Genomic DNA, 28000 nt, shown 5'->3' with positions numbered 1-28000 from the left:
TGAACGTGTGCAAAAAAAAAAAAAAAAAACAGATCAAAATTTAAGAAATAAAGTTAAGAGACCAAAATTTGCATTCATTCAGTGTCTGTGAGAAAAAAAATTACAGGGCAGGAACACAAGACGTGAAAAATCTGGTTTATTTATTGATTTTGTTTTACAAACTTTACAAAATGCACCAGAACACTTCATGGCTTTTGGTATGAAAGTGAAGAAACACTGAAGATCCGTAACACTCGCGAACGCTCGCAATACAAACATGTACAGTCAGTGAACGCACCACGAAGCGAAAACTGATCTTAAAGTGTTCTGATCGAGAACGCACACACACACACACAGAGAGAGAGAGTGTTTTTAATAAGTACTGGAAATAAAGCAGTGAATAATGAAGAATTGGCACCTAATTATGCATGTAATTAATAAATCCACCTGCAGTTCCACATCCGACCACCAGATGCCGCCAGAAACTCACTCACAATAAGTTTAATTACACTGGAGCTTTAATACGAAAATTCTAATATTTCCCCCCAACCAATCAGAAAAGGGGGCTGATGACATCACTGCGTCTGTATCAGGCAATTCAGAATTACAACCATACACCCCGAACTGGGTGCGGTCCTACGGGGCACTCGGTGCGAAAGATATTAGGCCACGTTCACTACAGCTGGAGATGTGACGGAGGCTCAGGTGGCATCGGCTGTGTTAATCAGGGCAGCAGTATGTGAGGGGCCCGATAAAGACGCCATTCCAAAGGCCCCGAGACTGCCAGTGCAGAGCCGAGTGAAGCTCATGTTTCTTTATGTTCGGTTATGACTAAATCAGGTCTAATTTGTGCAGCTCTCGCCTGATTGGCTGAACAAAACGAGACCAGAATAGAACAAAATGATTGCGTCCAGATATTTATTCCAGGAGCAGGAGAACATCTCAGCTACGTTCCTCAGATGCTCCTCATTGATCACTGATCAGTCCAGCGCTTTTACCATCAAGACAAACAAACAAAACAAACAAACAAACAGGGTGCACTAATTTAGTCTCCTGCTTTAAACAATCGGAGCATCTTTAATCCTCAGCAGGAGCTTCTTAGAAACGCTTCTCACGCTCTCAAACGTCCTCCACTTCTGTCTGAAGCTTCTGTCTGCAATAACAGGAGCGCTCGGGCCGAGCCACACAGAGCGTCGACGCCCATCAGACCGAGCCGGAGAAGACAAAGCTGAAGAAGAAGTGCTACTCTTTAAATTGCAGGAACTGCTGAAGTCGCTTCTGATGCTCCGGAGAAACGGAGACGGCGCTGAAAAACAAACACAGACAGACAAGAAATAAAAACCATGTGGTCAAAAGTATCCGGACACCTCAGGCATTAATATAGTGGCACCACTAGCCTCTTTTATTCTTTTGGGAGGGCACTTCAGAGGATTTTGGACTGTGCTTGTGGGAATTTTATGCCCATTTAATCAAAAGAACACGTCAATAAGAAGGCCTTGCTCACAGTCTACATTCTAATTCATCCCATGGTTTTCAGCAGGGTTAAAGGTCGGAGGTATAGTTTCTTCACACCAAACTTGCTTTGCACACAGAGGAGCGGTTATACAGGAAATAAAGGAAACAACCTGACAATAAGGTTCAGATCCAGGGTTACAGCTCCACATGTATCTGTGTTTATCTGGATTCTCCTCCCTGTTTCACTTTTAAACTTGTGTTACAGCTCCAGCTTCTGAGAAACGCTGAGAATCAGAATCAGCTTCTCCCAGAGTCTAAAACGCTTCTGGTTGAAAATAAAGCTTAACGTGGTTTAATGTAGTAAAAGAAGGAGACAGGAGCACTAAACTTCTCTTCATTATTACTGCTCATAAGTTCCTCCACTAATCACATTCCTCACTCGCTGTTTTACTACAATAAGTCACGATGAGTTTTGTGCACCGCCGTCACACTTCATAGGAAATAACGGCACAGAAGCGCAACTGTGAATGCGCCGGTGCTGAAGGGAATACGGTACTCCAACATCGAGCATCTCCACCATTAAGAAGCGTCAGGGAACAATAAAGAAGTAAAACTAAAGTGCAGCTTTTATTGTATTTTTATTGATGTGTAACTGTTAGTAATTGTATTTCAGTGTGTTTATATTATATTTGTGTTATTTTCAGTGTTTAAGTGTCAAAAACAACCTCATTATTTTACATGAGACTAAAATATCTGCAGCTCAGGTTTCAGGTTTCACAAACATCTCAACGTCTTTAAAACTCAACACCACTCCCAGAATCGACTGAGGTCCAGTTTAAGGGTACCGATGTATTTCTGTCCATAATTGCTCGGCCACCCCGAAGCCCTAAGCGCAGATCTAGCACTGGCACTTACTTGAGATTCTCTCTGAACGTTGAGGTGATCCTGTAGACGGCGGTTTTCAGAGCGGCTCTCAGAGCGAAGCGCAGCGTCTTATACGAGGAGTCGCCAAAACTGCTGGGACTCTTCACTGGTTTACTGGAGGCGTGAGGGAGCTTGAAGTGCCGGTCCACAGCCTGAAACACAGAGGGGGGGGTCGGTGATGTGGGGGCGCATCCAAACAGCTAATAAATAATTATAGTTAATAGTGGTCAGAAGTATGTTCCATAAGTGTTAAGGTTGAATTGTGCATATAAAGAAACAAAATACAATATAATGAGAGTCAGGAGATTTGCTCAGCGGTCCAACAGTGGCAATCTGGCAGTGGTGGGGCTTGAACCAGCGACCATAGGATCAATAGTACCTGCTTTTCTTATGGTTGCTACCGTAATTAGGCATCGCCACAGCAACCGGGCACAGTTTTTATACCAGATGCCCGTCTAGACTAGGCTGGTTCAGCCACCCCACCTCTCTTAGGACATTAGCCAATCACATCTGTGCAGAAACCTGGACCGGTTGATAGCACCAGTGCCTTAATTGCTGCTCTACAGACTGGGCTGTGCTATCGACCAACCAGGCGACCACACAGACCAGATAGGATGGAGTTTGAATGGCATGGCAACCACTGTGTCATTTCCAGTGGTGGCAGAAGCAGTAATGGGGGTCGACAGGTTCCTCAATCCTGCAGGAACAGCACCTTCTGCTGGCTGGTTGATGCGCCTGCATTATGGACTGGTGATCGTTATTCGGAGACGGCCTATTTTTACCTCCTGAAGGGAGAGCATGCTGTCGAGGATGCTGGGTAATGTAGTCTGCACCACTCCGTACTTGTCCTCGGAAAACGAAGCGGCCACCAGATGAGACAGTCCTAAAAAAATATAATAAGATAAAATAAATAAGAAATAAAAATAGCATCAGGTTAAAAACGTAGCGTAAATGCATTTCAGGGCGGAGCCGAGTGTGTGAATATATCACATCAGGATCATACAGAGGAAGCAGGTGTTGTGCCGTGGTGATCTAGTCATAGAGAGCTGCATTCTGAACGGAGAGACACGCTAAGCCCTCAAGATCATCCATCACCAGACAGAAGCCATACACGGCCACGTTACACAGTCAAACGCTGACTGGCCGAGGAGAGCTGAGACTATCACACTCACACACCCCCTTCAGTCATGTGTATGACGTACAGAGAGACACGCTAAGCACTCGGGTGCAGGTACATCGACCAGTAAACAGTAAATCGAGCAGTAAAATTCCAGATGTTCAGACCTTCCAGCGCCCAGATGTGAGCTTGGCTATCAGCGAACAGGGCTTGACTCGACGCTTCAGGCAGCTGTTAAAGACAAGAAACAAAAATTGTAAACAAACTTCATTTTATTGTCATGTTTTACAGCTGCGTTATACTGGTCAGGGTCACGGTGGGTCCGGCTTCCGCAGAAAGGCCCCAGACAGGATGCCAATCCAACCAACACAAGCATGTAGACGCCCGACTGTCCCGACAGCACCACTGGGGTTTCGAACCCTACATCCCAGCATTAGTGCGTAGCGTAATTTACCACCGCGCCACCCCAGCACCCCTCAGTTGTTACCCTAAAGGGGCGTCTGACCAGCAAACTTGCCACTATTAGGCCCACAATCAAACCAGCAAAGCTTCTTCAGTCAGATCATCACTCAGAATTAAGGTGCCTCAGTAGGAGCATTTTAAGGGAGCTAAGAATTTAGACACGCCCTCTTCTCAGGAGGGTAGGAGGGCAAGAAATGCGTCTGTGCAAAAAGATCGCTAGGTTTTCAAACAGTCCCAAGGATTTATCATCATTCTTTATTGTTTCACTGGATCTTTCAATAATGATACGGACTGTAGATGGTAAAATCTAAACATTTTTTGACACCTCCAGCACTTCTTGGTCATCTGTCTTTGGTTTTAGAGGCACCACATAGTACCAAGGCCCACAGGGATTCATTATCGCTCTCTATTAACAGAAATTTCTCCTGTTTTACTGGATCTTTCGATAGTGTTATGCACAGTAGGCGGTAAAATCTAAACATTTCTTGGAATTAAACCTCAAAATATCTTGTTAATTAACTGCAAGAGTGTTTTATTATAAAATCATCATCCTTAATGATCATTTCATACCCAATCATGACATAACGACGTTCCTGGTGATTATTCGCCCCTGTCCTTTCTCTTTTGGAACGTGTTGCGGGAATCAAATTAGGAATTAGAACTTAATTAATAATTATTAATAATAAGACCAATAATGGTAATCAGGTAAAACATGAATATTTATTTGCATTGCAGCTACTGTCCCAACTTTTTTTTGGAACTGGGTCGGTACTACGGTACACAGTAGTTCGGGGTTCGAATTCCTTTAAGGTCATTTGGTCCACCACAGTCTGAAAACGACGACACCTGGGGGACAAACCGCACCTCCATGCCACCTCCATCACGCTTCCATGCAACACATGCATGCACATCTGGGTTTGAATCAGCCAGCGGATTCACGCCTGTCCGGGGTTTTCCTGCCTTGTGCTCCGTGTTTACTTGTGGAACCGGACCCGCAGCGACCCTGACCAGGATAAAGCGGTTGATGAGCTGCTTACCTTGTTGAATAAATACACCACCAGCCCCCGCTTGGAGAGGAAACCTTTGACCTGAGCACAAGAGGAAGAGAACGGTCAACAATCCCAAAGTGGTTCATCATCATCATCATCATTATTAAACAGGGTGCACAATCAGAATCAGAGACCCTCCCACCCTCAGGCACGGCCAATCACGTCTGTGTGAGCCATGCGTGTCCCAAACGGCATACTACACTATACACCAAAAGTATGTGGACGCCCACTTCTAATCACTGAATTTATATGTTTCAGCACAACGGTCGCTAACAGAAAAGCTCGGTTCTGAGCTCAGCCCAACTCAGCAGCTCTGGGATGAACCGGAACGTCGACCGTGAAATCCATCAGAGCACAAATTCCCACGGACACACTCCAAAAGAGCGGCTGGTCAGGCGTCCAAATACTTTCTGCTATAAAGCACAAGTGCTACATACACAGGGTGTAACCAACAGCTTATAGAGCGATATTTGGAACAGGGATGTGGGATTTAGGACACGGCCGCTATTAATAAGACGCCCTAATAAGCTCGTTACCCCCAGGGTGGTGGTGGTGGGGGGGGGGGGGGGGTAATTAGTGTGTTGAACTGTACCTGTTCCTTCCTGTTCTGGAGCCACTGGGAGAGCAGACTGGGCCTCTGCGGTTGAGGTGGGGGTGTGGAGCCGGGAACGGGAGACGCCGGGGGGCTTCCATTGGTCTGAGAGTCTGACATCAAAGCAAAACATCAAAGCATGTCTGAACACTTTATTAGCTTTAATCACCTTTTTTTTTGTTTTTTTTGCGCTACACCTGCCATAAGGTTTTACAGCAAGGATATACAATTACTGACTGTAGCCTATCTGTTGCTCTGTATATTCTGTTACTACAAATAATTTTTCCAGCGGTGGCACATTGTCAGCACTGCAATGACTCTGATGTGGTAAAAACATGGCATGTTGGGCTGGTAGCAGGTGCAGCAGTGTTGTTGGGAAGAGTGGTGCCTACACTAGAGGAAGACGGACCAAAAAACCTCTAGTCTTGCTTGGGGTAGGTGTTCCTAATAAAGCGGTTAGTAGGTTTAAACAGGACTTAAAAATCACAACAACACTGCTGCACCTGCTACACTCGCACCAGAACACCAGAGGGCTGAGAATGGTCCATCATCAAATGAAAGCTGGAGCGTAGGATCTTTTTGAGGTTCTTTTCTGTACAGAGCAAAAGAGGGGCTACAGTCAGTCATTGTATAGACGTAGCTCATAAAATAATGGACAACCAACATACAGTACATGGGCCGTTCCGCCAAATCGGTGCCATTCCCCTCCCCAGGACATTATATATATATAAATGTAGATGAAAATTAACTTTTAATGAAGCAAAGTGTCCTGCACATTCATCTGATTACGAATTTAGGATCTAAAATTTAAAACGTTCTTAAAAACCCCCCATAAAAAAATAGTATAATTTTAATAGTGTCTGTTTACGTCCCCGCTCTCGAACACGACACTTCAGAACGAAATATAAGAGTAAAATCTGTCATGTAGAAATATTCTCATCAATCAGGTCCTACATTATCTGCATCTACTGAAGCTCACGGGAGGAGCATTAGTAGGTTCTCCCTTTCCCCCCATCCTGTAGGTTTGCTAATATTGTAACTCTGACTGAGAAGATTCGTCTCCACGTTCAGTCCTGCTACCTACATTAGTTTATTTTAAAAAGAACATCACTAGATAAATCACTAGACTGTGCCCGGTGCTTTAGCATGTTCTCCGTGCTGCCATATTTCACATATTTGCTAATTCTAGGTTAGAAACTCAGTCCTGGCGCCCAGATGGCACAGCAGGACAATCCGCTAGCACACCAGCGCAGAGATTCTGCCACCGGTCGGCTGGGCGCCATCTGGTGGTCATAATCGGCAGTGCCTGCAGCAGATACTGATTGGCGTTCATAACGCCAGTTAGGGCCGGACTATGTGTGGGTGGGTGGGTCTTCATACGCCGTGTAAGGACCCTGATTGGCGGAGGAGACGCCCGTGCAGAGGGCTGTGCACGTGTCGGAGGAGGCGTGTACAGCGACGTGCTCTCCTCGGATACAATCTGGTATCCCTCAGCAGCGGAAGACAAAATCGAGTCGCTAAAAACAAACAAATGTGCCCGAGATTCGACCAAAACACATTCTGAGTAGTTAAGTGTGTGTGTGACTAAATTCAGCATTAAACAAAGAAAAAAAATGACGTTTAAATATCATCCAGTTACTACACAAGCACACGGCACCAGTTCGGTGGCACCAATAAAAGCGGGTGCTGAATAATTCGGGTATAATGACACTTACCGGCAGACGTGCTCCAGAGTTTGGGGTTCCTCCTGGTGATATGAGGACTCTGAACCGACCAGGGTCTCTGGACCGGCTGCTGCCCGAGCAGGGCATGTACGGCGGGGTTGGGGAAGGGGCTGCCCAGGTCAGGCGTGAAAGGCGCGGTCATGGGGGAGCCCACGTCCCTCGCGGCCGAACCGAAGACGGAAGCCGGGGTCCTGATCAGAGCGCTTGGACGAGGAGTCTGGGGAAGGTCCTCCGGTCCGGACGTGGCTGTCGGGAGACGGGAAAAGATTCATCATTTCGAATCTCAAACGACAGAGAGAAAGCCGATCTCCGTACGCCATGCGGTTCTCTGAGGGAACCCGAACTAGCAGGTGATAAGAAGCGCCTCAGACCGGATACGTGTCGGAGGGTGCGCGGTGATCCGGTCTAAATGTACCTGAGCTGACCGAGGAGCCGGACCCGGGGTCACTTCTGTCGGACGGAGGTTTGGCTCGGCCGTTGGAGGAGGAGGCCACGGCGTCGTGATGAGTGACCAGGCGCTGGGTCAGATCCCTCAGCAGCGACACACACTCCTTACTGATGGCGTTCCAGTTATGAGGGTGTCCACCTGCACACACACACACAGCAGATTATGTACTAGCAGTGAAACATGGTGGTGGTAGCATCAAGGAGCTGCACGTGCTTCCACATCTCAGCTAGAACAGCCCAGCTTCATAATAAGAGTGCAGATGCCTGCACTCCAGCCCTGCCTTTTTTAGGAAAGCCGAGATCCTGAACTTCCTATTTGCAATCCCTGCTGCCCGCACTGGTGAAAATAGGGTGGAGTACAGCACACACTGCAAAGGACCGCTTCTTTTCACCGACCAGTGGCGGATTTAATTACATAGCTTTAACACGACAGAGCATGCTCCTCATCTGGGTTTCTTCCACCACTTGTGGTACCTTGACCAGACAGTAGGAGTCACTGCTGAGGCAGAACAGAATCCCAATGACGCCCCTCCCTCCCTACCTCCCTCTGACTCGCCTCTGACTCGAACCCGGGTCGTAGTAGCGCTCAGATTCTACGTGTTCTAGCATTTTCTCATAATGACGTTCTAGTAGTACCTGGCTGACTGAGGCTGAAGACTTCCTGTCTGCGTGAAGGGGAATGCTGGGACAGCAACGCCAAATCCTGCAGAGCCAGAAACTACACACACACACACGAGCGGTTATAATGCACCGTTAACACTCCAGATCCGTGCTTTTATAAACAAAAAAGCAGGCTGAAAAAAGCACGGCAGGCTCTTACCTTCATAACCAGGGAGCTCGTCTCGGTCAGGGCTTTAGGGAGGCACCACTCGGCTTCCTCCGCAAACAACGACTGCATGGGGAACCTGTACGGCTGCCAGAACAGAGACTCGTCACCACACGGGAACGGAAACCCGCAACCGAGTTCGGGTGTCTCGGCCACACCCACTCAAACGAGGTCCAAAAGACACAGTTGGACAGTCGGCCCTCCCTCCCTCCCTCCCTGAGACATAGCCAATCTTGTATGTTAAGCGCCCGACCAGACAGACTCAATCCCACGTCTCCTGAAGCTCGCGGAGAATCGAACAAATCCTGCAGTACGAAAAGCGTCGAGATCAGGTCGTAATCGCGGTGCGTCGAGCTCCAGCCAATCAGAACGCAGGATACGGAGAGAGGGGACACTAGGGGGAAGAGCTTATAGATTTACATTTTTGGCATTTAGCAGACGCTTTTTATCCAAAGTATATATACACTTAATTGAAGGTTAAGGGCCTGGCTCAAGGGCCCAACAGTGACAGCCCGGCAATGGTGGGGCTTGAACAAGCGACCTTTTGATTTCTAATCCAGTACCTTAAAGTTTTGGGACATATTTATATTACATTTTATCCAAAACGACTCACAATTATCACTGATTATCACAAGTTTACAATTCAAACGATTGAGGTTTAAGGGCCTTGCTCAGGGACCCAACATTGGCAACTTGGCGATGGTGGGGCTTGAACCGGCAACCTCATGATTAATAATCTAGTACCTTAACCGCTGAGCTACAACTCTCAACAAGCATAAACGGCTACAGAATAACATCTATATATCTCCGACTCTCGACTGTTTTTTTGCTGCATAGCTGGGATTGCTCGCCTCACGCCGACGTCCATTTTCGGAAGGATAAAACCCGTCTCACTGAACGTATTTTGGGACAGCGGACAGACGGACTCGTCTGCGATTCCTCCCGGTGATAGATGGTGAAGTGTGTGACCCCAATCACCCCTGAAAGACTCCCGATTATGAGAGATCCAGTCGTGTTGGGTGAACGTGGCATGAGCGGTACCTCGGCGACGTAGATCCTGAAGAGCAGCACGGTGATGTACCAGGTGAGCAGCAGGAACGTCCCGCTGATCCACAGCTCATACAGCAGCGAGAAATCACACAGTCCAGCCAGCGAGTCCAGAGTGTGTACAGAACTGCAACGGCACGAGAGAGGCGCGGTGAGAACGGGTCTCGAGTCTCACAGAGAGCAGCGTCACGTACGGAGGGTCAAACACTACTATCTAGAATCAACCGTCTCTCTAGCAGGAGCCTCGCCAGCCAGCAGAGACCACAAATGCAGCAGCAACGAGGAACCCCGTTCGACCCTCTCGCTCTCGGGTCACAGGTGCCAGGTCGGTCAGTAACACGGCTACAGAAATAAAAAAAAACCTGAGGGCTCAGTGACTCCACTCCATTGAGTGATGAGTGACTTCAGTCGCCAATCAAAGGTGGCCACGCCCTTTCCCAAAAGACATCACCGACTGGAAATAGGACTGAAAATATTGCTGTACACGCCAAGGACAAAGACAATTGCCCGTGTCTGAGGGAGGGAGGGATGGTCAAAGGGGGTCTCCTCCCACTGCTGGTGTGATTATGCAATCTCCTGGAGTGGCCTGGGTTCCTGCGCCAGTGTGTGTGTGTGTGTGGGGAGGGGGGGGGGGGTGTTCGCGTGGGGCTTAGTGTGACTCTCTATAGCAATACGGCTCCGTGTTGGAACTCAAGACTGGCAGGTGACAAGAAGCTGCGGTAGACTGGACACGTGTTGGAGAGGGCGTGTGTCTATGACCATATCAGGTGTGCAAGCGGCAGCGAATTCACAATCAGGTACCGGATATGACTAAATTAGAAGATGAAATATGGAAAGGGTGCAGGAAAACGTATTATATAGTTTATTTATTTAATCAACCACCTGTCGATCGGAAGGTTCAGAGTGCTGGACATCCACGTCCTGGGAATGTGACCTAGAAAATAATAAATTAATAATTAATCAGCTCATTAATGTCGTTATTAGGGCACAAATAAAAAAAAAAAAATAGTTAGATAACGATGTACCGAAGAAGAAATAGAGAAGGATGAAGTTCCTGCTGAAGTACAGGGACTGAACCGCGCTGCACTTCACCACCCACGCCAGGGAGCCTTTAAACCTCATGTACTTGTACTGCTGTAGAATAAACACACATTTAACAGGCTTAGGGGCCTTGCTTAGGGGCCAAAGTGTAGCATTTGTGGTAGTAGTGGGGCTTGAACCATGTACATTTTCGGCATTTAGATGTCGCCTTTATTCAAAGCGACGTACAGTACTGAGACACTATACAGTCTAAGCAATTGACGGCTAAGGGCCTTGCTCAGGGGCCCAACAGTGGTAATTTGGTGGTGGTGCGGCTTGAACCAGCGACCTTCTGATCACTAGTCCGATACTGTAATTTCTGAGATGCTGCTGCCGAACAAAGGTTTAAAGCCTATCCAAAGGCTGTGTCCCAAATCACACACTTCCGTACTAACTAAATAAGACGCCTAACTAGTGCACTTTGAATGGTGCAGTTACACACCATGTAGCACACAGCATGTGGTTTGAAACACAGCCCGGAAATTCCACGTGCTCAAGTAAAAATCAGGATGCCAACAGCCCAGCCATGGACCCCCCCCCGCCCATGAGAACCGAATCCAACGGTAAGTCAATTTCTAACACGTTTACTAGTCTGAGACGGTTTGGAATTCAAGACCAGAATAAAAACCGAGACTGAAAGGTAAGACCGTACCTGTATGACGTGAAAGGAGACGTAGTGGATGTTATGGACCACGCCCATCAGACTGTGAGCGTACCCCATGAAGGCTCCAGCCAGCAGGAGGAAGAGATGATGTTCGTTCAGACACGCTTCCACGCCGCCACTGCACACGAGAGACGTACGGTCATGACATATTAAAGTACACAGTCGGTAATCCCCAGCAGAGGAAGAATAAAAAGGTAAATAAAAAAATCATGGACAAGTCGCTTGAAAAAAAAAGTTTGGAAAACCATAAGCTGCTAATTAGGAACGTTAACCAACTGTTTGTTTGTTTATTTATTAGGATTTTAACGTGATATTTTACACTTTGGTTACATTCATGACAGGAACGGTAGTTATGGCAAGCTGTAGCCTAGTGGTTAAGGTACTGGACTAGTAACCAGAAGGTCGCTGGTTCAAGCCCCACCACTGCCAGGTTGCTGCTGTTGGGCTCTTGAGCAAGGCCCTTAACCATCAATTGCTCAGACTGTATACTGTAACTGTACTGTAAGTCGCTTTGGATAAAGGCGTTCGCTAAATGTCGAAAATGTAAAAAAAAATGTAAACGTAGTTACTCATTACACAAGATTCATCAGGTCACACAAGGTTATATCATGGACATTTCAGTATCACCAGTTCACCTCACTTGCACGTCTTTGGACTGTGGGAGGAAACCCACGCAGACACGGGGAGAACATGCAAACTCCGCACAGAAAGGACCCGGACCGCCCCACCTGGGGATCGAACCCAGGACCTTCTCGCTGTGAGGGCACAGTGCTACCCCACTTAGCCACCTGTCTAATTGTTAATTGTTAATGTCAATTTATTTATAAAGCACTTTTAAAAACAACAGCAGTTGAACAAAGTGCTGTACAATCTACAATAAAACCTATAAACACAAACAGTACAAAAGACAATAAACATTACACAATAAAACCCACATAACACGAGCAATTATACAACCCTCATACTGTGTTAAAAGCCAAAGAATAAAAATATGTTTTTAACCGAGACTTAAAAACAGTCAGTGTAGGGGGGCGTCCTAACATTTACATTTTCCTTAACATGCATACGGAGCTCATTCCAGAGTTTTGGGGCAATAATAGAAAAAGCGCGATTGCCCCTATTCTTCAACCTAGATGCTGGTCCGACCTAGATGGGATTTGTGGTTGTAGGAGATCATTCAGCGCTTTAAAAGTGAACATAAGGATCTTAAAATTCTAAGATTCTAAGACGCACAGGGAGCCAGTGAAGAGATGCAAGTACAGGAGAGATGCGTTCTCAAGAGACGCGCAGCAGCGTCCTGAACCGACTGAAGACGTGAAAGACCGGCCTGACTAACACCAGCATACAGGACATTACAGTGGTCAAGTCTGGATGAAATAAAAAAACATGTATAACCCTTTAAAATCCTTATTAGATAAAAACGGCTTCACCTTGGATGAGAGCCGCAAATGTAGGAAGTTAGCCTGAACTACCGAGTTAATCTGTCCTTATCCATTATAACCCCCAAAATCCCTAACAGTTGAGGTATGAAATCTTTCCATAGGACCCTCGTCCGCCTGAGCAGTTTCATTAGCACCATTTTACTTTCGTTAACCTTTAAAAAAATCCAATCCAGACAATCCAGTATCTTCTTTAAGGAAGAATTATCCTGAATTATTCTTCTTCTTATGTCCAGGGTATGTCTCAAACTTTGTCCTATTGTTTCTGTATTTTTATTTATTATTTTAAATTTTACTGTCCTTTGTTATTCTTTACTGTTACTTTTATGGTTTTATTGTCTTATTTTATATTGTACAGCACTTTGGTTGGCTCTTGTAGTCTTTAAATGTGCTTTAAAAATAAAGTTGACTTGACTTGAAAATGGAACCCAATGGTAAAATATATAAGGAAAACAGTAATGGCCCCAAGATGGAGCCCTGAGGTACTCCACAGGATAGAAACAGGATAGAGGAAGATACTGTAACCTCAAGGCTAAGAGAGAAGTTCCTGCCTGTCAGATATGACTTAAACCACTCCAGTGCTGTACCTGTAATACCAACTAGGGCTGCAACTATCGATTATTTTTGTAATCGAGTATTCTATCGATTATTCCAGCGATTAATCGAGTAATCGGATAAGAAATACTTTTGCTTTAACAAAGAGCAAAAACAAATACATATTAGATTAAATAAGACATGTTTCTTAAACCAAACTGTACATTTGTATTCCTTGCATACAGGACAGTTTAACATTTTTTACTTTTAAAATGTAAACAGGCAACCTGAAACATCAGGTCATCAAGTCATAAATAATAATAATGATGAACAAAAATACATGAACATAAGCCTGTAATCTGTGCAACTTTCAAAACTCAAAGTTTCAGCTACAGCTCACGCAGAACATAAAGCTTTAATATTTTGTTGGGAGGTTTTGTGGTGTTTGTAGGGGGATAAAAATCTGTCAGGATTGTGTCTCTAGATGAGGTAGATCTGGTGTGTGTGTGTGTGTGTGTGTGTGTGTGTGTGTATGTATGTGTGTGTGTGTTTGCCTAAATCTTCATAAAAGCCTGTGGTGGTTGAAACAAAGTAAAGTCAGTAAAAATGAGTAAAGTAAACACGACGCTCTGATGGTGTGGATGTTCTACTGAGTTTTAGTTTTATCAGCTTAAAATGATCTCAAACTTTCTGTGGTTTTCTCTGTCCAGTCTCCTCCTGTTCGCTATTTTCTCTCTATATTTTGCAGTCCGCGCTATCAAATCTCGGCTGCGTCCTAAACCGATACGTTCAGTTCACAGGAGCGGCGAACGTGTCCAGATACGTAGTGTTCATTAAACTGTCCGCAAAAAGAACCCGGATGAAGTCCTGTTATGTTCTGTTTATGTTTAAGATATTTGGGACGCAGCCCTCAGATTCTTCACGTCACCTGCACACGGCGTTAAACACACTGCGCAAAAGTGAAAGTCGTCCTTGTAAAACACCGTGAGCTGTATAGGGTTGTGCGGATTAAACGATTCCTCGATGCAAAAAATTTGAATCGATGATTTTTAGTAATCGATTTACTCGAGGAATCGTTTCAGCCCTAATACCAACACATTTCTCCAGACGTGAAATGAGGATACCATGATCAACTGTATCGGACGCGGCAGTAAGATCCAACGGCATCAGAAACGCCAAATATTATTTGTCTGTTGCCATCAGTAAATCATTATAACCTTTTCAAACCGCTCCCTAGTCGTGACCCGTCACTAGTAGGACACACAGCCTCTCACCTCTGGTTCTGAGCGCAGGGCGAGTGCAGAGCTTGATAACGACCCCCGGCCATCACGCACACGCACCACATGACCAGCATGCCGACCGCGCAGTGCACCAGAGAGTAAACGCACTGGGTGGGGTGAAGCACTTCCGCCAGCAGGGCCACTCTGGAACACGGGATGGACGGAACCACTGCAGGAAACACCAGAGCATCAGAAAGAGTCAAAAACGCCGCGGCGTCGCGTCACGTGACCCGAGAGAACGGGATTGGACCCCGGAGTACCGACCCGAGTAATACTGCAGGTTGAAGAATCCCACCAGGAACGTGGCGGCGCACAGGAGGACGACGCAGAACGCCGAACTCAGCGAGGTCAGGACTCCGAAGCTTTCTGTAATAAACACAGTCACACGTTTATCAGCATGGCATGACGGCGGCATGTTTATGGTGTCTCAAGCTGGGACTGGCATTAAGGGTACACTGTTGTTGTGCCCTCCCTGATGCCCTTTCTGTACTTGTGAGCCCAGGCTAAATACACTATATAGCCAAAAGTATTTGGACACAGACAACACCCGCTCTTCTGAGAAGTGTGTCTGCGTATGGGAATTTGTGCCCACTCGGTCAAACCATGACAGCATTTGTACGGCTGGGCACTGATTGTTCATCAGTCGGTGTTCCGGTTCATCCCAGAGCTGTTGAGTGGGGCTGAGGTCAGGGCTCTGTGCAGGACGCTGGAGATTCTTGGTTTTTAAACCGAGCTTTTCATGCTGGAACAGGAGAGGACCTTCCCTAAACTGTTGCTGCAAAGTTGGAAGCGTGGACAATTACCTTTCTCCAGTTCACCCCACTTGCACGTCTTTGTACTGTGAGAGGAAACCCACACAGACACGGGGAGAACATGAGACATGCCTGGGAATCGAACCCAGGACCTTCTTGCTGTGAGGAGACGGTGCTACCCACCGAGTCTCATTATTATAGGTTGAAAACTCTATTAGAGAATATTATTATTATTATAGGACTCAGTATTACAAAGCACTAATTATAAGACTTAAAAAGGATAAGCAATGAAGCCTATTCTGAGGGGTGTCAATATTTTTGAAGCGGACTGCATGTGGCCCCTAAAAGGTGAAAGGTGGAGAAGTGATTACCTGAGATCCACTGGATGGGGTGGAACAGACTGAATCGGATGAGGAACACCAGGAGCGTGATCACGGGAGGCAGCAGCAGTACGGACCAGGCTATACTGGCTACAGATCTCCACCGAACCACCTGCAACACACCGACATCTCCACCATAATCACCAGCGCATCACATCACACCTTATACGATAGTAGTGGGACAATAAACCAAAGAGCGGCTGCATTTCAGAGGAGGTCTGGACAAAACATTAAGAATTCCAGTGGAATTCAAGCTCAGCTTTTTGGAAAGTCTTTGGCCCTCCCTCAATCCTAGATAAGGTGGCAGCCATGACGAGTGAGAAACCCCAACTGGACACGACTGGGTTGGATGCAAAAGTAAAATGGGAGAAAAAAAAGGAAACAAACCTGGAAAATTTTTTGAAAAATCTATATTTCCCAGAAACTACCTTGATATTTTTATTATTAAGTTTTATTCTTGTTATTTTTTTTTTTTTCCCCTTTTTCTCCCCCTTTAGCGCATCCAATTGTTCAGTTTGCACCGCGCTGTCTATGCCGAACCCCGCCCTGACCGAGGAGATCGAAGCTAACCAACATCCCCTCCGAAACATGAGCAGCAGCCGAATGCATTTTTGCCACCCGCACATTTTTATGAGTTTGGCGCCACCTAGCGTTGCATGCACACCCTAAGGGCACTCTTCCTCATCTCTTGTGCAGGCGCCTCCAATCAGCCGGCAGAGGTCGTAATCGCATTCTGACAGAGAGAGACCCACATCCGGTTCTTGGTCCCGCCCCCTAACTGAGCAACCGGCCAATCGTTGCCCATACAGCCGCCCAGCTTCGAACCGGTGAAGCAAAGCTGGATTCGATACCACGTACTCAGAATCCAGCCCTGGTTGCAGCGTGTCTTTTTACCGCTGCGCCACCTGAGCGGCTTAACTTGTTATTTTTAATGTCTTTCTTATATTTAACAGTAGCACACGCTCCATCCTTGCTATGTTTGTTTGGAAATTTTCTGAGAACTGATATGGCAGGGCCTGACGGACCGCAGACAGGTTACTGGGCGGCCAAGACTCACTCACGCCAGAGATTCAGAAGAAATTTTAGCTCCACATTCCTCTCAAAAAATGTTCTAATAGGGAGATGAACTCTTCATTTTTTCAGTAAATGCAAATCGTCAGCAAACCATGACACTACCAGGTCTGACTGTTGAAACGCTGTATTTGTGTATTTGCTTTACACCAGGCATAATGTGACCCTTGATGTCCAATTTGGATTGGACTGTATATATGACACTACCCCACTACCTCAGCTGTGTCTCCTGGTTAGCAGTGGGCTCCTCATTGTGGTCCAATCCAATTCTTGTCTAGTCTTTCCAATATTCTGTAGTCAAGAATAAAGAGTTAAGCAGAGACAGTCGAGGTTTTTTGGGAGGATCTTTGGTGACTTTTTGGAATAATCATCACCGAGCAGTCTGGCCACTCACGGGAAGATTCATCATCGTCTTAAGCTTCTTCCATCATTGAGAGACAAAGACTAAAGGAAAAGACTGAGCACATTTGGCTGTTATGGAGAAGTCGCTGTAAGCAAGCCACTTCTGTCCAATATAAATATAGCAGCTTTATGCCAGTTTGCAAAATTGCATCTGAACTATTTACTTTAGACTTGTGAGACTGATGCGGCCATACAATCGCAGGGCTTCACCACAAACATCTCGGGTGAATTGTTTTGCAGCTACGCCTGAAACAATAAGGTCCAGATGTGAGGTCATCTGTCCAGCAGCTTAACATGAAACAAAAGTGCTTCATGAAACAGGAAAAATGGTTCAAAGCAAAACAGTAATCAACACCTGAATGGATAAAGAAGAACAAAACAAGGTGATGGAACTGTAATGGTCAAGTCCAGGTCCAGACCTCAATACTATGGAGATGCTGGGGTGGGATGACCTGAAGTGGGTCAAGATTTCTCCAAAATGATGTGAGAGCCTCATTTAGAAAACATTTATTTCAAGTTATTGTGTGGTTCTATATGTTTATGAATAATAAAGTTCACTGATTCCTCTCACCTGGCTTCTAAACGTTGTTTTACATTAGGATGTAAATGAGTACGTGTTTAGATTTAAATGAGTTTAGTTTTGTATTTCTGTTGTGATTTGAGCTACAGAAGTTGATATAGACCAGATAATTATTTAGACTCAGATGAATAAAAATAAAGACACGCTGCACTTTCGTTTTTTCTTGACAAGTAACCGCACACTTGATTTAAAAACAGTTCTTTACATGAATGTACATTAATTTTGAACGCTGCACAATAAGCCTAGTGAAGTTCAGCGGTTAGCATTAGCTTCATGTTAACAACTCACATAACAACTTACCTTCTGTACAAACCAGCAGTTCTGACTAATTGAGAACATTTTTTATTATTAAAAGAAAAGAATGAAATTAAACTTCTGGATCGTTCATGGCAGCAGTGAGTGAACAAAAACATGAAGCTACATTCCCCGCCACACACTCAAAGGACCCGGTGTGGACCCAGTGCAGGCGTCTAACTCGAAGCCTGAACAGAAATAAGCACACTAACGTTAATCCAGTCCAAAGTTTTCATTCTGTTTCACATTAAAATCACTTTACATGTTAATTAACTATCATTTAAGTAAAGAAGCAAGATTACAATAGACAAACGTGTCCAAAAACCATCCAAAAGCATAATTATAAAGCGTTAATATCAGACTCATGTTCATTTAGCATGTATCAGATTCTGAACATAGTTCTACATTTATTACAAAACACAAAACAACTATAACATTATTTACATCCATTTACTGCACAATAAGAGATAGAAATAAGCAGCTGCTGTGTAGTTAATCAGATTGCACACTTCATTTTGTGATAAACAATATAATATATAAACAATATAAGTGTAAATGCTAGTAAATGCTTTTGTTTCTAAGTATTGATGATTTAAATCATCGTTTTTCATTACAAATCATATCAGCAACACAATTTGAGTGAAAAATGTACAGAAGTTTTAGAATTTCTTAGTACACAAGCTTAGATTTCCTCAAGTTTTATTTCCTACATGAAGTCCATAATCATACAACATTTATTAGCTTTTTAAATCCGTAAATCTGCAGCTAATAAACCTTCTTCTGGTACTTTGGTTTTTCTCTGCCTCTCAAAACAGTCTGCCGGTCTCTGAGTGTTACCATGAAAAGAATTGGCACCCTGCTTTTGGGTAGTGATGGACGCACTGTGAACTTGACCAGGATGGTGTGGTTGGTGAAAATAAATAAAGGAATAAATTAATGTCTCAATGAATCGATCAGTGATGTACGATGCTCTTGGTCTCGTTCTGAACGAAGGCTGGAGGTTTTTCTCGAGTGTCTCCGTTGGGTAGCACGATATTCCGTCTCTCCAAATTTCGGTTCCTCTCCGGTTCCCATCGGAATCTGGTTTCGAACGCGTTAGCGGGCAGGATCTGCGTAGATCCGATGGACATGTCGGTCTGGACGGACTTGTATGCCACCGGTTTGTGCCCGGCTCGCTGAGTTATGGCCGGCAGGAGTACAGGTTCACGCTGGGCTTTCTTGTGCTCCCACAGTTTGAGAAGACGTCGCTGGTTGTTGGTCATGTCCTTCAGGCTGACCTGGAGAGACTGGACCTTCTCCTCCAGCAGGGTTTTGGAGGTGACCGTGTTGGCCAGCTCGGACGAGAGCTCGTCGATGGTCAGGTTCAAGCGTCCGTTCTTTTCCACCAGAGCCTTGCACTCGCGCTCTTTCTCCTGCAGGTCGTTGACGATGTCCTTCGTGGTTTTACCCTGGAAGCCGGGACTGGACTCCAGTCCGATCTCGGTCCTCAGAGCTTTCACCTGCTTCTTCAGCTCCTTGTTCTCCATCGTCAAGGTTTTGAGTTTCTGTTTGGCGGCCTCTGAGGATTTCAACCTGGAATCGTACTGTCTCAGTTTCTCCTTGAGGGCGTTCTCGCGCTGGACGGCTTCGTCTCGCTCTTGCCGGTACTGATCCAACAGTTTCAGAGGGTCGTTCACCAAAGGTTTTCTAGCCATCGTGAAAATAAAATAAAAGTGGAAGTTCGTATCAGTCACGTTCGGTTATAAAACAGCCATTTTAACCCTCCGAGCTAAAGAATCTCGTCGTCTTCAAACCTGACAAGAGCAGAGCAGATCAGAGCTCCGGGTGTAACCTTAGGCCGAGGTTAGAATGACCAATAATTAGAGGACACTCCTCAGATACCGTTTCAGGTGACGGCACCCAGGCTTTGGTAATTAGGACACTTTTGGCCACAGTATCCTCGTAATTTGTGTTCTCGTGTGACAAATGGAAACACAAAACACATAAAGAAATCATTTCACACTGACAGATCAAACAAAAACCCAAATCAACACAAACAAAACGTAAAAATTATTCATAACAAGCCAAAACATTACAAGTGAGACTCGTTTTTACATCCAGTTTATTACCAAGTCTTACAGAAAGTGTAACGTGAAGTGTGATACCTTCATCTCATCTCAGCTCATTTTAATTTGTCTCACCTAATCTCAATTAATCTCATTTTATCTCACCCCATCTCACTTTATTTCATCTCATCTCCATAAGAGGAATAATCTCTCCAAAAGAATAGAAATTATTTCCACAGCATCATTATTTACACTATTAAATATTTCTAATGAGCCCAGAACTACTACTAATAATAACAATAATAATAATAATCCACCCTCCGCATTAAACACACTGAAAATAAAACCAAAAAGCAAAAACATCCCATAATCACATTTCAGTTTCACATTTCATGTGATGTGTTGATTGAACTTCTTTTTAATATTTTATGCGTTCTTCTCCCGATTTAGTGTAGTCAGTTTGTCTTCCGCTGCTGGTGGATCCCTGATTGTAGGTGAGGAGGGTATATTGGTGCTCACGCCTCCTCCGACCCACGTGCAGCCCTTAGTGGAACCCTTTTCCACCCATGCACTCTGCACATGCGCCTCTATCTGCTAATCAGGGTCCTTACACAGCGTTTGAAGACCCCACCCACATAGTCCGGTCATCCCTCCCTGCAGGCATTGCCAATTATGCCCGCTGGTGCAAGAGCGGAATTTCCTGCTGCATCACCTGGGCGCAGCTTGATTCAACTTCTGAACATTGAACAAGTTTTAAAGCTTTATTTCTAGTTTTAGGTAGAATTTTCACTGTAGTGGTTAAAATATATATATTTTACTCAGCCAATCAGTGACCCACCCGCTCATTTTTGGTCTCTCACTCTTACTGTTGTAGTTTTTACATCAGAACCACAGATGCTTTACACTGATGCTTCAAATCAATCAGATTCTGTCCTTGTTTACTTAAATCACTCGTTCATTAAATACAGAGACAAAGAAACAGATTAAAAACCAGAAAAATCTCACAAACCCGATAGTTTTATATAAAATAAGAAGAAATTTGGCAGATCAGCTGAGACGTGGATAATTTTCACCTCATTTTCACCACCGTAACTACAGTATAGTATCAGTAACTTCACATGTAAATAAAGTCCCGGCGCGTCTCCGGACGTCTTGCCGTCCGCTCCGACCCGGTGCTGAGGAAACTTGATGATCCCCTCAGGATGAGAGGGGAACAGGATACGCTGAAACTGAAGAACATCGTGCTTTAGGAAGGAGAAACCGTGTAGAGCAATCATGCAACCGAGCGCTAACACGAGGCACGTGATCGACACCACGAGTGCTGGAACATTAAAGGACCTTCCCTAAACTGTTGCTGCAAAGTCGGAAGCACCTGGAATCATACCTGTGCTGGAGATCAGTGGGATTTTATGGTGGTTAAAGATTTGGGCGTGGTCACTGGTGCATCAGCGTGTTCCAGACTCACAGCTTTATGGGTGCTGAAAAAATACACCTACAAACAAACAACAAACAAACAAACAAATAAACAAATAAATCAGGTGGCCAAAATAACAGAAACATAAACATCCACAGCTGTGAGGGAGAAAGTGGACAGAACAGGGACAGAGCAGAACCGAGAACTGGACGTCAAGGTATGGCCGACTGTTCCAGCTCCAGAAACCCTAGCAACCACCTGGAACACCAAATAGCGAAACCCTAGCAACCACCTGGAACACCATGGAGTGAAACCCTAGCAACCACCTGGAACACCACAGAGTGAAATCCTAGCAACCACCTGGAACACCACATAGCAAATCCCTAGCAACCACCTGGAACACCAAATAGCGAAACCCTAGCAACCACCTGGAACACCATGGAGTGAAACCCTAGCAACCACCTGGAACACCACAGAGTGAAATCCTAGCAACCACCTGGAACACCATGGAGCGAAATCCTAGCAACCACCTGGAACACCATGGAGCGAAACCCTAGCAACCACCTGGAACACCACATAAAACCCTAGCAACAACCTGGAACACCACAGAGTGAAATTTTAGCAACCACCTGGAACACCATGCAGCAAAACCCTAGCAACCACCTGGAACACCACATAAAACCCTAGCAACAACCTGGAACACCACAGAGTGAAATTTTAGCAACCACCTGGAACACCATGCAGCAAAACCCTAGCAACCACCTGGAACACCAAATAGCGAAGCCCTAGCAACCACCTGGAACACCATGGAGCAAAACCCTAGCAACCACCTGGAACACCATGGAGCGAAACCCTAGCAACCACCTGGAACACCATGGAGCAAAACCCTAGCAACCACCTGGAACACCATGGAGCGAAACCCTAGCAACCACCTGGAACACCATGGAGCAAAACCCTAGCAACCACCTGAAACACCATGGAGTAAAACCCTAGCAACCACCTGGAACACCATGGAGCGAAACCCTAGCAACCACCTGGAACACCATGGAGCAAAACCCTAGCAACCACCTGGAACACCATGGAGCGAAACCCTAGCAACCACCTGAAACACCATGGAGTAAAACCCTAGCAACCACCTGGAACACCATGGAGCGAAACCCTAGCAACCACCTGGAACACCATGGAGCGAAACCCTAGCAACCACCTGGAACACCATGGAGTGAAACCCTAGCAACCACCTGGAACACCACAGAGTGAAATCCTAGCAACCACCTGGAACACCATGGAGCGAAATCCTAGCAACCACCTGGAACACCATGGAGCGAAACCCTAGCAACCACCTGGAACACCACATAAAACCCTAGCAACAACCTGGAACACCACAGAGTGAAATTTTAGCAACCACCTGGAACACCATGCAGCAAAACCCTAGCAACCACCTGGAACACCACATAAAACCCTAGCAACAACCTGGAACACCACAGAGTGAAATTTTAGCAACCACCTGGAACACCATGCAGCAAAACCCTAGCAACCACCTGGAACACCAAATAGCGAAGCCCTAGCAACCACCTGGAACACCATGGAGCAAAACCCTAGCAACCACCTGGAACACCATGGAGCGAAACCCTAGCAACCACCTGGAACACCATGGAGCAAAACCCTAGCAACCACCTGGAACACCATGGAGCGAAACCCTAGCAACCACCTGGAACACCATGGAGCAAAACCCTAGCAACCACCTGAAACACCATGGAGTAAAACCCTAGCAACCACCTGGAACACCATGGAGCGAAACCCTAGCAACCACCTGGAACACCATGGAGCAAAACCCTAGCAACCACCTGGAACACCATGGAGCGAAACCCTAGCAACCACCTGGAACACCATGGAGCAAAACCCTAGCAACCACCTGAAACACCATGGAGTAAAACCCTAGCAACCACCTGGAACACCATGGAGCGAAACCCTAGCAACCACCTGGAACACCATGGAGCGAAACCCTAGCAACCACCTGGAACACCATGGAGCAAAACCCTAGCAACCACCTGGAACACCATGGAGCGAAACCCTAGCAACCACCTGGAACACCACAAATGTTATTGTTTACATTCTATAATGGTGAAGGACCTGCTGTATTGGCGAGGGAAGGACGGGTCATAAATGTTTAGGACGTACCTTACAGCCCACGGTGAGCAGCACGTGAAGCGCGAGCAGAGCTGAGAGAACCACGGCGGCCACTCGCGGCCGATCGTCTCTGATCACCGGCCAGAACGTCAGAACCAGAACCGACCCAGAGAGGCACAGAGCCAGGACTATCAAACTCCACCTCAGAACCTCGCTCGGGACCACGCACAGTACCTGTAACACACACACACACAAATGTAATGTACTCCGTATGGTCAGAAGTATTGGGACAATCCTACAGAAAGCGACTCACCGCAGCAGGAACGTAGACGGACAGCGAGTATCCGTAAACACAGACGATCTGCAGGAAGGAGAAGGACACGCCCTCAGAGACCCCCCTGCGCCTCCACGAGAGGAACGCCCACAGCGCCAGCGGAACCAGGCTGGCGTAGCTGTAGATCGCCGTAGCCGCCACGGTCACTGAGAACACAGGAAGCTTTCAGGGTTTTTATGACATCACACCGTAGCTGAGACATCAGAGAATAACGCCCCTGTTTCCACTGCACGGAACCCGACGGAACGGTTCTGTTTTAGTCTGTTACCCCCCATTTAGTGCTCGTTTTCACTGCCCAGTGATCAGTACCGTACCCGAGTGCTAAATTCGTCTCTCGGTCCATCTCAGATGACCCCGGGTCCAGAGAACTCTACAGCGTTTCTGTATAGAATTGATGTACAGCTTTCTCTTTGTTTAACAGAATTCCGGGTTGGATTTCTTGATGCAGCGGCGTACTGCGTTAAGTGACAACGGTTTTCCGAAGCGGTTTACCACAGAAGCATGACGGACACTCATGCAAACCTCACATCAAATCCAAAACACGGACTGACTGGCCTGTTAAAAGCAGTCCGTGATAGTTTGTGGCTTTGCACCTGAGCTCAGGTGATGGTGGAACGGGCGTGGTCAGGTGCTCTTACCTTTGCTGAACTCGGGAACGTATTTGTACTTGGGCTCTCCGTAGTGTTTGAGGAAACCGGAGATGTTCCCACTCACGGTGATCGCGAACACCAGCGTGGCACAGATCCAGAACGGTCCTGTGGGGAACATACGGTGTTTATTACATCACCAGAAATATGTGGACACGCCTCTATTCTATTCTATTAAATACATTCTACGCTTCTGATGTTGTGCCAACAGTTTGGGGAAGGTCGTGCTTAAAGTGAGGTCTTTAAAAACATGGGTTGATCAGTTTTGGGTTTAGGAACGGGCACAGAGCTCCGACCTAAACACCAACCCAACACCAAATCACCAACAGTGACTTACAATTATGTTTATATACAGTTTGAGCAATTGAGGGTTAAGGGGCCTTGCTTAGGGGCCCAACGGTGGCAACTTGGTAGTAGTGAGGCTTGAACTGGCAACCTTCTGATTACTAGTCTAGTACCTTAACCACTGAGCTATCACTGCCAGACACTGGTACGAGTGTATTAGGTGCAGCAGTGTTGTTGTGATGCCGGAAGGTAAAAATCTTCAATGTCGGGGGATTCGGTGAAAAGAAGCGACGCCTGTCTGAAATGAGAGACCAAAAACAACTTTGGGCGTGGCCATGCTTAATGAAAGCGCGATTAGAAGCCAGATCCCGTTAGGAGAACGGCGGTCGGCCTCGGTTTGTACGCTCTACACATCTGTAAACCCGTCGAGCTCACCGTAAAGGTCCGGGTTGTTCCGGACGCAGAGGCGAACAAAGTGTTTGGCGCGCCACGGCAAAGCGGAGCCGATAATCCTGCTCACCACCTGCAAACAAACAGAAATATGATCTCAGCTGTGCTATCGACCGGCCGGGCGCTCATACAGACACTAATGAGCGAGTGTTCCACAATGCTGCTGAAACTGAGACCTCTGCTGGCTGGGCGAAGCACCGACACTAGAGATGGCTGAATCACGGATTGCAGTGCGCGACTCTCCGTACGCGATACTGCTCTCTGTGAGACGCCGTCTCTGGCAGGTGAAAAGAAGCGGTCAGCGAATGCATGCATGCGTGTGTGTGTGTGTGTGTGTCGGGGGAAGACGGGCATGACTCCTCAGTCAGTTGGGGAATTAGATATGACTGAGCAAACGTTCAGTGACTTTAATCTGGTACATTTGAATAAATACAAATAATTTTATATATAATCAGAATAAACCACCAAGATCAAACCATTCAGCCGGACGAACCCTCACCTGTTGAGTGTCCACGTCGAAGAACGTCTGATAGTACTCCAGAGTCCAGAACGCTGAACTTTTCTTCTCTCCTCTGAGAAGCTGCTGGACGATTACAGACGGAGATAAAACGAAAACTTGTTGAGGAAGATCAAGATCTAGAAAATGATTTTAAAAACGATTCTGATCACATCAAGCTCAGACCTCCGTCTGATCATCGTCCTCCTCCACCGATGAAGCTCCTGCAGATCTGCGCTGTATCTGACCGAAGAGCGGGTCATCCATCCTGACCGCCGCTCCATCGCTCTTCATCTCACCTCCATCATCCTCAAAATCTATCAGCAATAATCATCAAAACATACACAGAGGCTTGCAGGACATCACCTCCACCAGATAGGTGTTCCTAATAGTGCTTGGCAAATTTATATAAAATAGATATATGTATACATAGTAAATGAGTATATGGTGAAATGTTTTTAAACATTTGTATTTAGTAATAAATATTAGAATAAAAAACTGACCCTGGAACTGCAGGTGAACATCTGGATTATTCATGTCGATCTGATGGAACACAGAAACATAAAAAATCAGAATCATCTTTATTCACCAGCTATGTTCACACATACGGGAATTTGTTTCCGGCTGTTGGCGTCTCTCTACAATATACAGACGAAACACTAAGCAGACAACGTACAAGTTATAATGTGCTAGTAAAATTTGCATATATACAAAAAATAGCCTAAAATAAATAGTAAAAATTACAAACAAAATTACAGTATAATACAATACAACCCTAAATCAGTAAAAGTTGGGACAGTATGGAAAATGTAAATAATAAAAACACAGAGTTTCTTGATTTTTATCAGGATGAAGCTGAGATATTTCCTCTTTTATCTGCTCGACTTCATTTCATTTATTAATAAACATCCGCTCCTGCATTTCAGGTCTTTTTCGGAAAAAAATTGAGATCATTGAGACGTCAGAGCAACATGCTGCCTTCAAGACGTCGTCTTTTCCAGGGACGTCCAGCATTTTCCCACCTGCTGCAGACATTACAAAGGCGTGGCTGCGGAAGAACAGGGTACGGGTGCTGGACCGGCCCGCCTGCAGTCCTGACCCGTCCCCGATAGAGAACGTGTGACGACCCCCCGTACTGCTGCACATCTTAAGACGTGTTTGCAGGAAGAACGAGACAAAATAAAAAAATACACGAAATAAATGCTTTTATTTTTGCTATTCTTTTTAATAGTTTTTATACTTAGATCACGACAGAAATGTGAAGTCCTAGATCCTAAAACTTGTAAAGTTTTCAGTTTCCTGATTGCATGTGAATCTGTCCTGTTTCTGTCTAATTTTAAGAAATTGTTCTATATTTGTTGTTCTCTCTCATAATTTAGCTAATTTTTAATGAACTGTCTTATGCTGCTCTCTTTGTTTTTATCTTAATTATTCTTGATGTTGATGTACTATTTTGATTTTGTACTATGATTTGTATGGTGTATGTACGTATTTGTTTTGATTATTTGTCTTATGTAAAGCGTCTTTGAGTATCTTGAAAAGCGCTATATAAATAAAATGTATTATTATTATTATTATTATTAAAATAAAAGCTGAAACATTAAATCAATCGCTCTCCTCGGTGCCAAACTTTCTTTTAAGTGGTGAAAAGGAACGGCAACATTACAGAGTGGTAAATGCTTTACTGTCCCAACTTTTTTTGGAATGTGTTGCAGGTCTGTAATGCAGGAATGGATGTTTATTAATAAATGAAATGAAGTTGAGCAGATAAAAGATGAAATATCTCAGCTTCATCCTGTCTGACATCTAATAAAAGTCAAAGTCAATGTAAGAAACTCTGTGTTTTTATTATTTACATTTTCCGTACTGTCCCAACTTTTACTGATTTGGGGTTGTAGAATGTAACTTCATTTTAATAAAAAAGTAGCTGAACGTTTGGCTATCGATCACTTTATTTAATTTATATACTCACCTTCGGTATCTGCGGATCTTTAAAACAGATAAAATCGATTTAATTCGATATAATTTGATTAATTCTGTAGTTTCTAAAACTTCTACGACAACATTCTAGCCTGAACTACCGGGTTGTTTACGTCACACTCAT

The 28000-nt window shown here is 45.4% G+C and overlaps 3 protein-coding genes across 4 annotated transcripts; all 3 read right to left on the bottom strand.

Moving 5' to 3' along the window:
• Window positions 1-120: 120 nt before the first annotated feature.
• On the bottom strand, window positions 121-18189 carry ndc1 (NDC1 transmembrane nucleoporin). The gene is made up of 18 exons (XM_063016629.1): window positions 18105-18189; window positions 15743-15863; window positions 14884-14985; window positions 14614-14788; window positions 11355-11484; window positions 10648-10756; window positions 10505-10556; window positions 9617-9749; window positions 8570-8662; window positions 8386-8467; window positions 7718-7888; window positions 7294-7548; window positions 5579-5691; window positions 4975-5025; window positions 3643-3706; window positions 3141-3241; window positions 2350-2510; window positions 121-1285 (listed from the first exon to the last, which is right to left on the bottom strand). The coding sequence occupies exons 1-18, from the start codon at window positions 18141-18143 to the stop codon at window positions 1222-1224; spliced, it is 2016 nt and encodes a 671-aa protein (XP_062872699.1). The 5' UTR covers window positions 18144-18189; the 3' UTR covers window positions 121-1221.
• A 472-nt stretch (window positions 18190-18661) lies between these two features.
• Window positions 18662-20090, bottom strand: zgc:113691 (uncharacterized protein LOC503529 homolog). The gene has a single exon (XM_063017062.1). It carries the CDS (start codon window positions 19790-19792, stop codon window positions 19052-19054), a length of 741 nt encoding a protein of 246 aa, XP_062873132.1. The 5' UTR covers window positions 19793-20090; the 3' UTR covers window positions 18662-19051.
• Window positions 20091-20182: 92 nt separating this feature from the next.
• On the bottom strand, window positions 20183-27967 carry yipf1 (Yip1 domain family, member 1). 2 transcript variants are annotated; one of them, XM_063017060.1, is made up of 10 exons: window positions 27869-27967; window positions 26400-26439; window positions 26083-26213; window positions 25900-25983; window positions 25386-25473; window positions 24657-24773; window positions 23998-24164; window positions 23736-23918; window positions 21528-21635; window positions 20183-21372 (listed from the first exon to the last, which is right to left on the bottom strand). In XM_063017060.1, the coding sequence occupies exons 2-9, from the start codon at window positions 26431-26433 to the stop codon at window positions 21540-21542; spliced, it is 900 nt and encodes a 299-aa protein (XP_062873130.1). In that variant the 5' UTR covers window positions 26434-26439; window positions 27869-27967; the 3' UTR covers window positions 20183-21372; window positions 21528-21539. The 2 variants fall into 2 exon arrangements, with proteins under 2 accessions (XP_062873130.1, XP_062873131.1); XM_063017061.1 differs by having other exon boundaries at window positions 25900-25980.
• Window positions 27968-28000: the final 33 nt, after the last annotated feature.

The sequence above is a fragment of the Trichomycterus rosablanca genome, chromosome 20 (assembly GCF_030014385.1).
Source record: "Trichomycterus rosablanca isolate fTriRos1 chromosome 20, fTriRos1.hap1, whole genome shotgun sequence".
Taxonomy (NCBI): Eukaryota; Metazoa; Chordata; class Actinopteri; order Siluriformes; family Trichomycteridae; genus Trichomycterus; species Trichomycterus rosablanca.
This window is presented reverse-complemented; position numbering and strand designations above follow the sequence as displayed.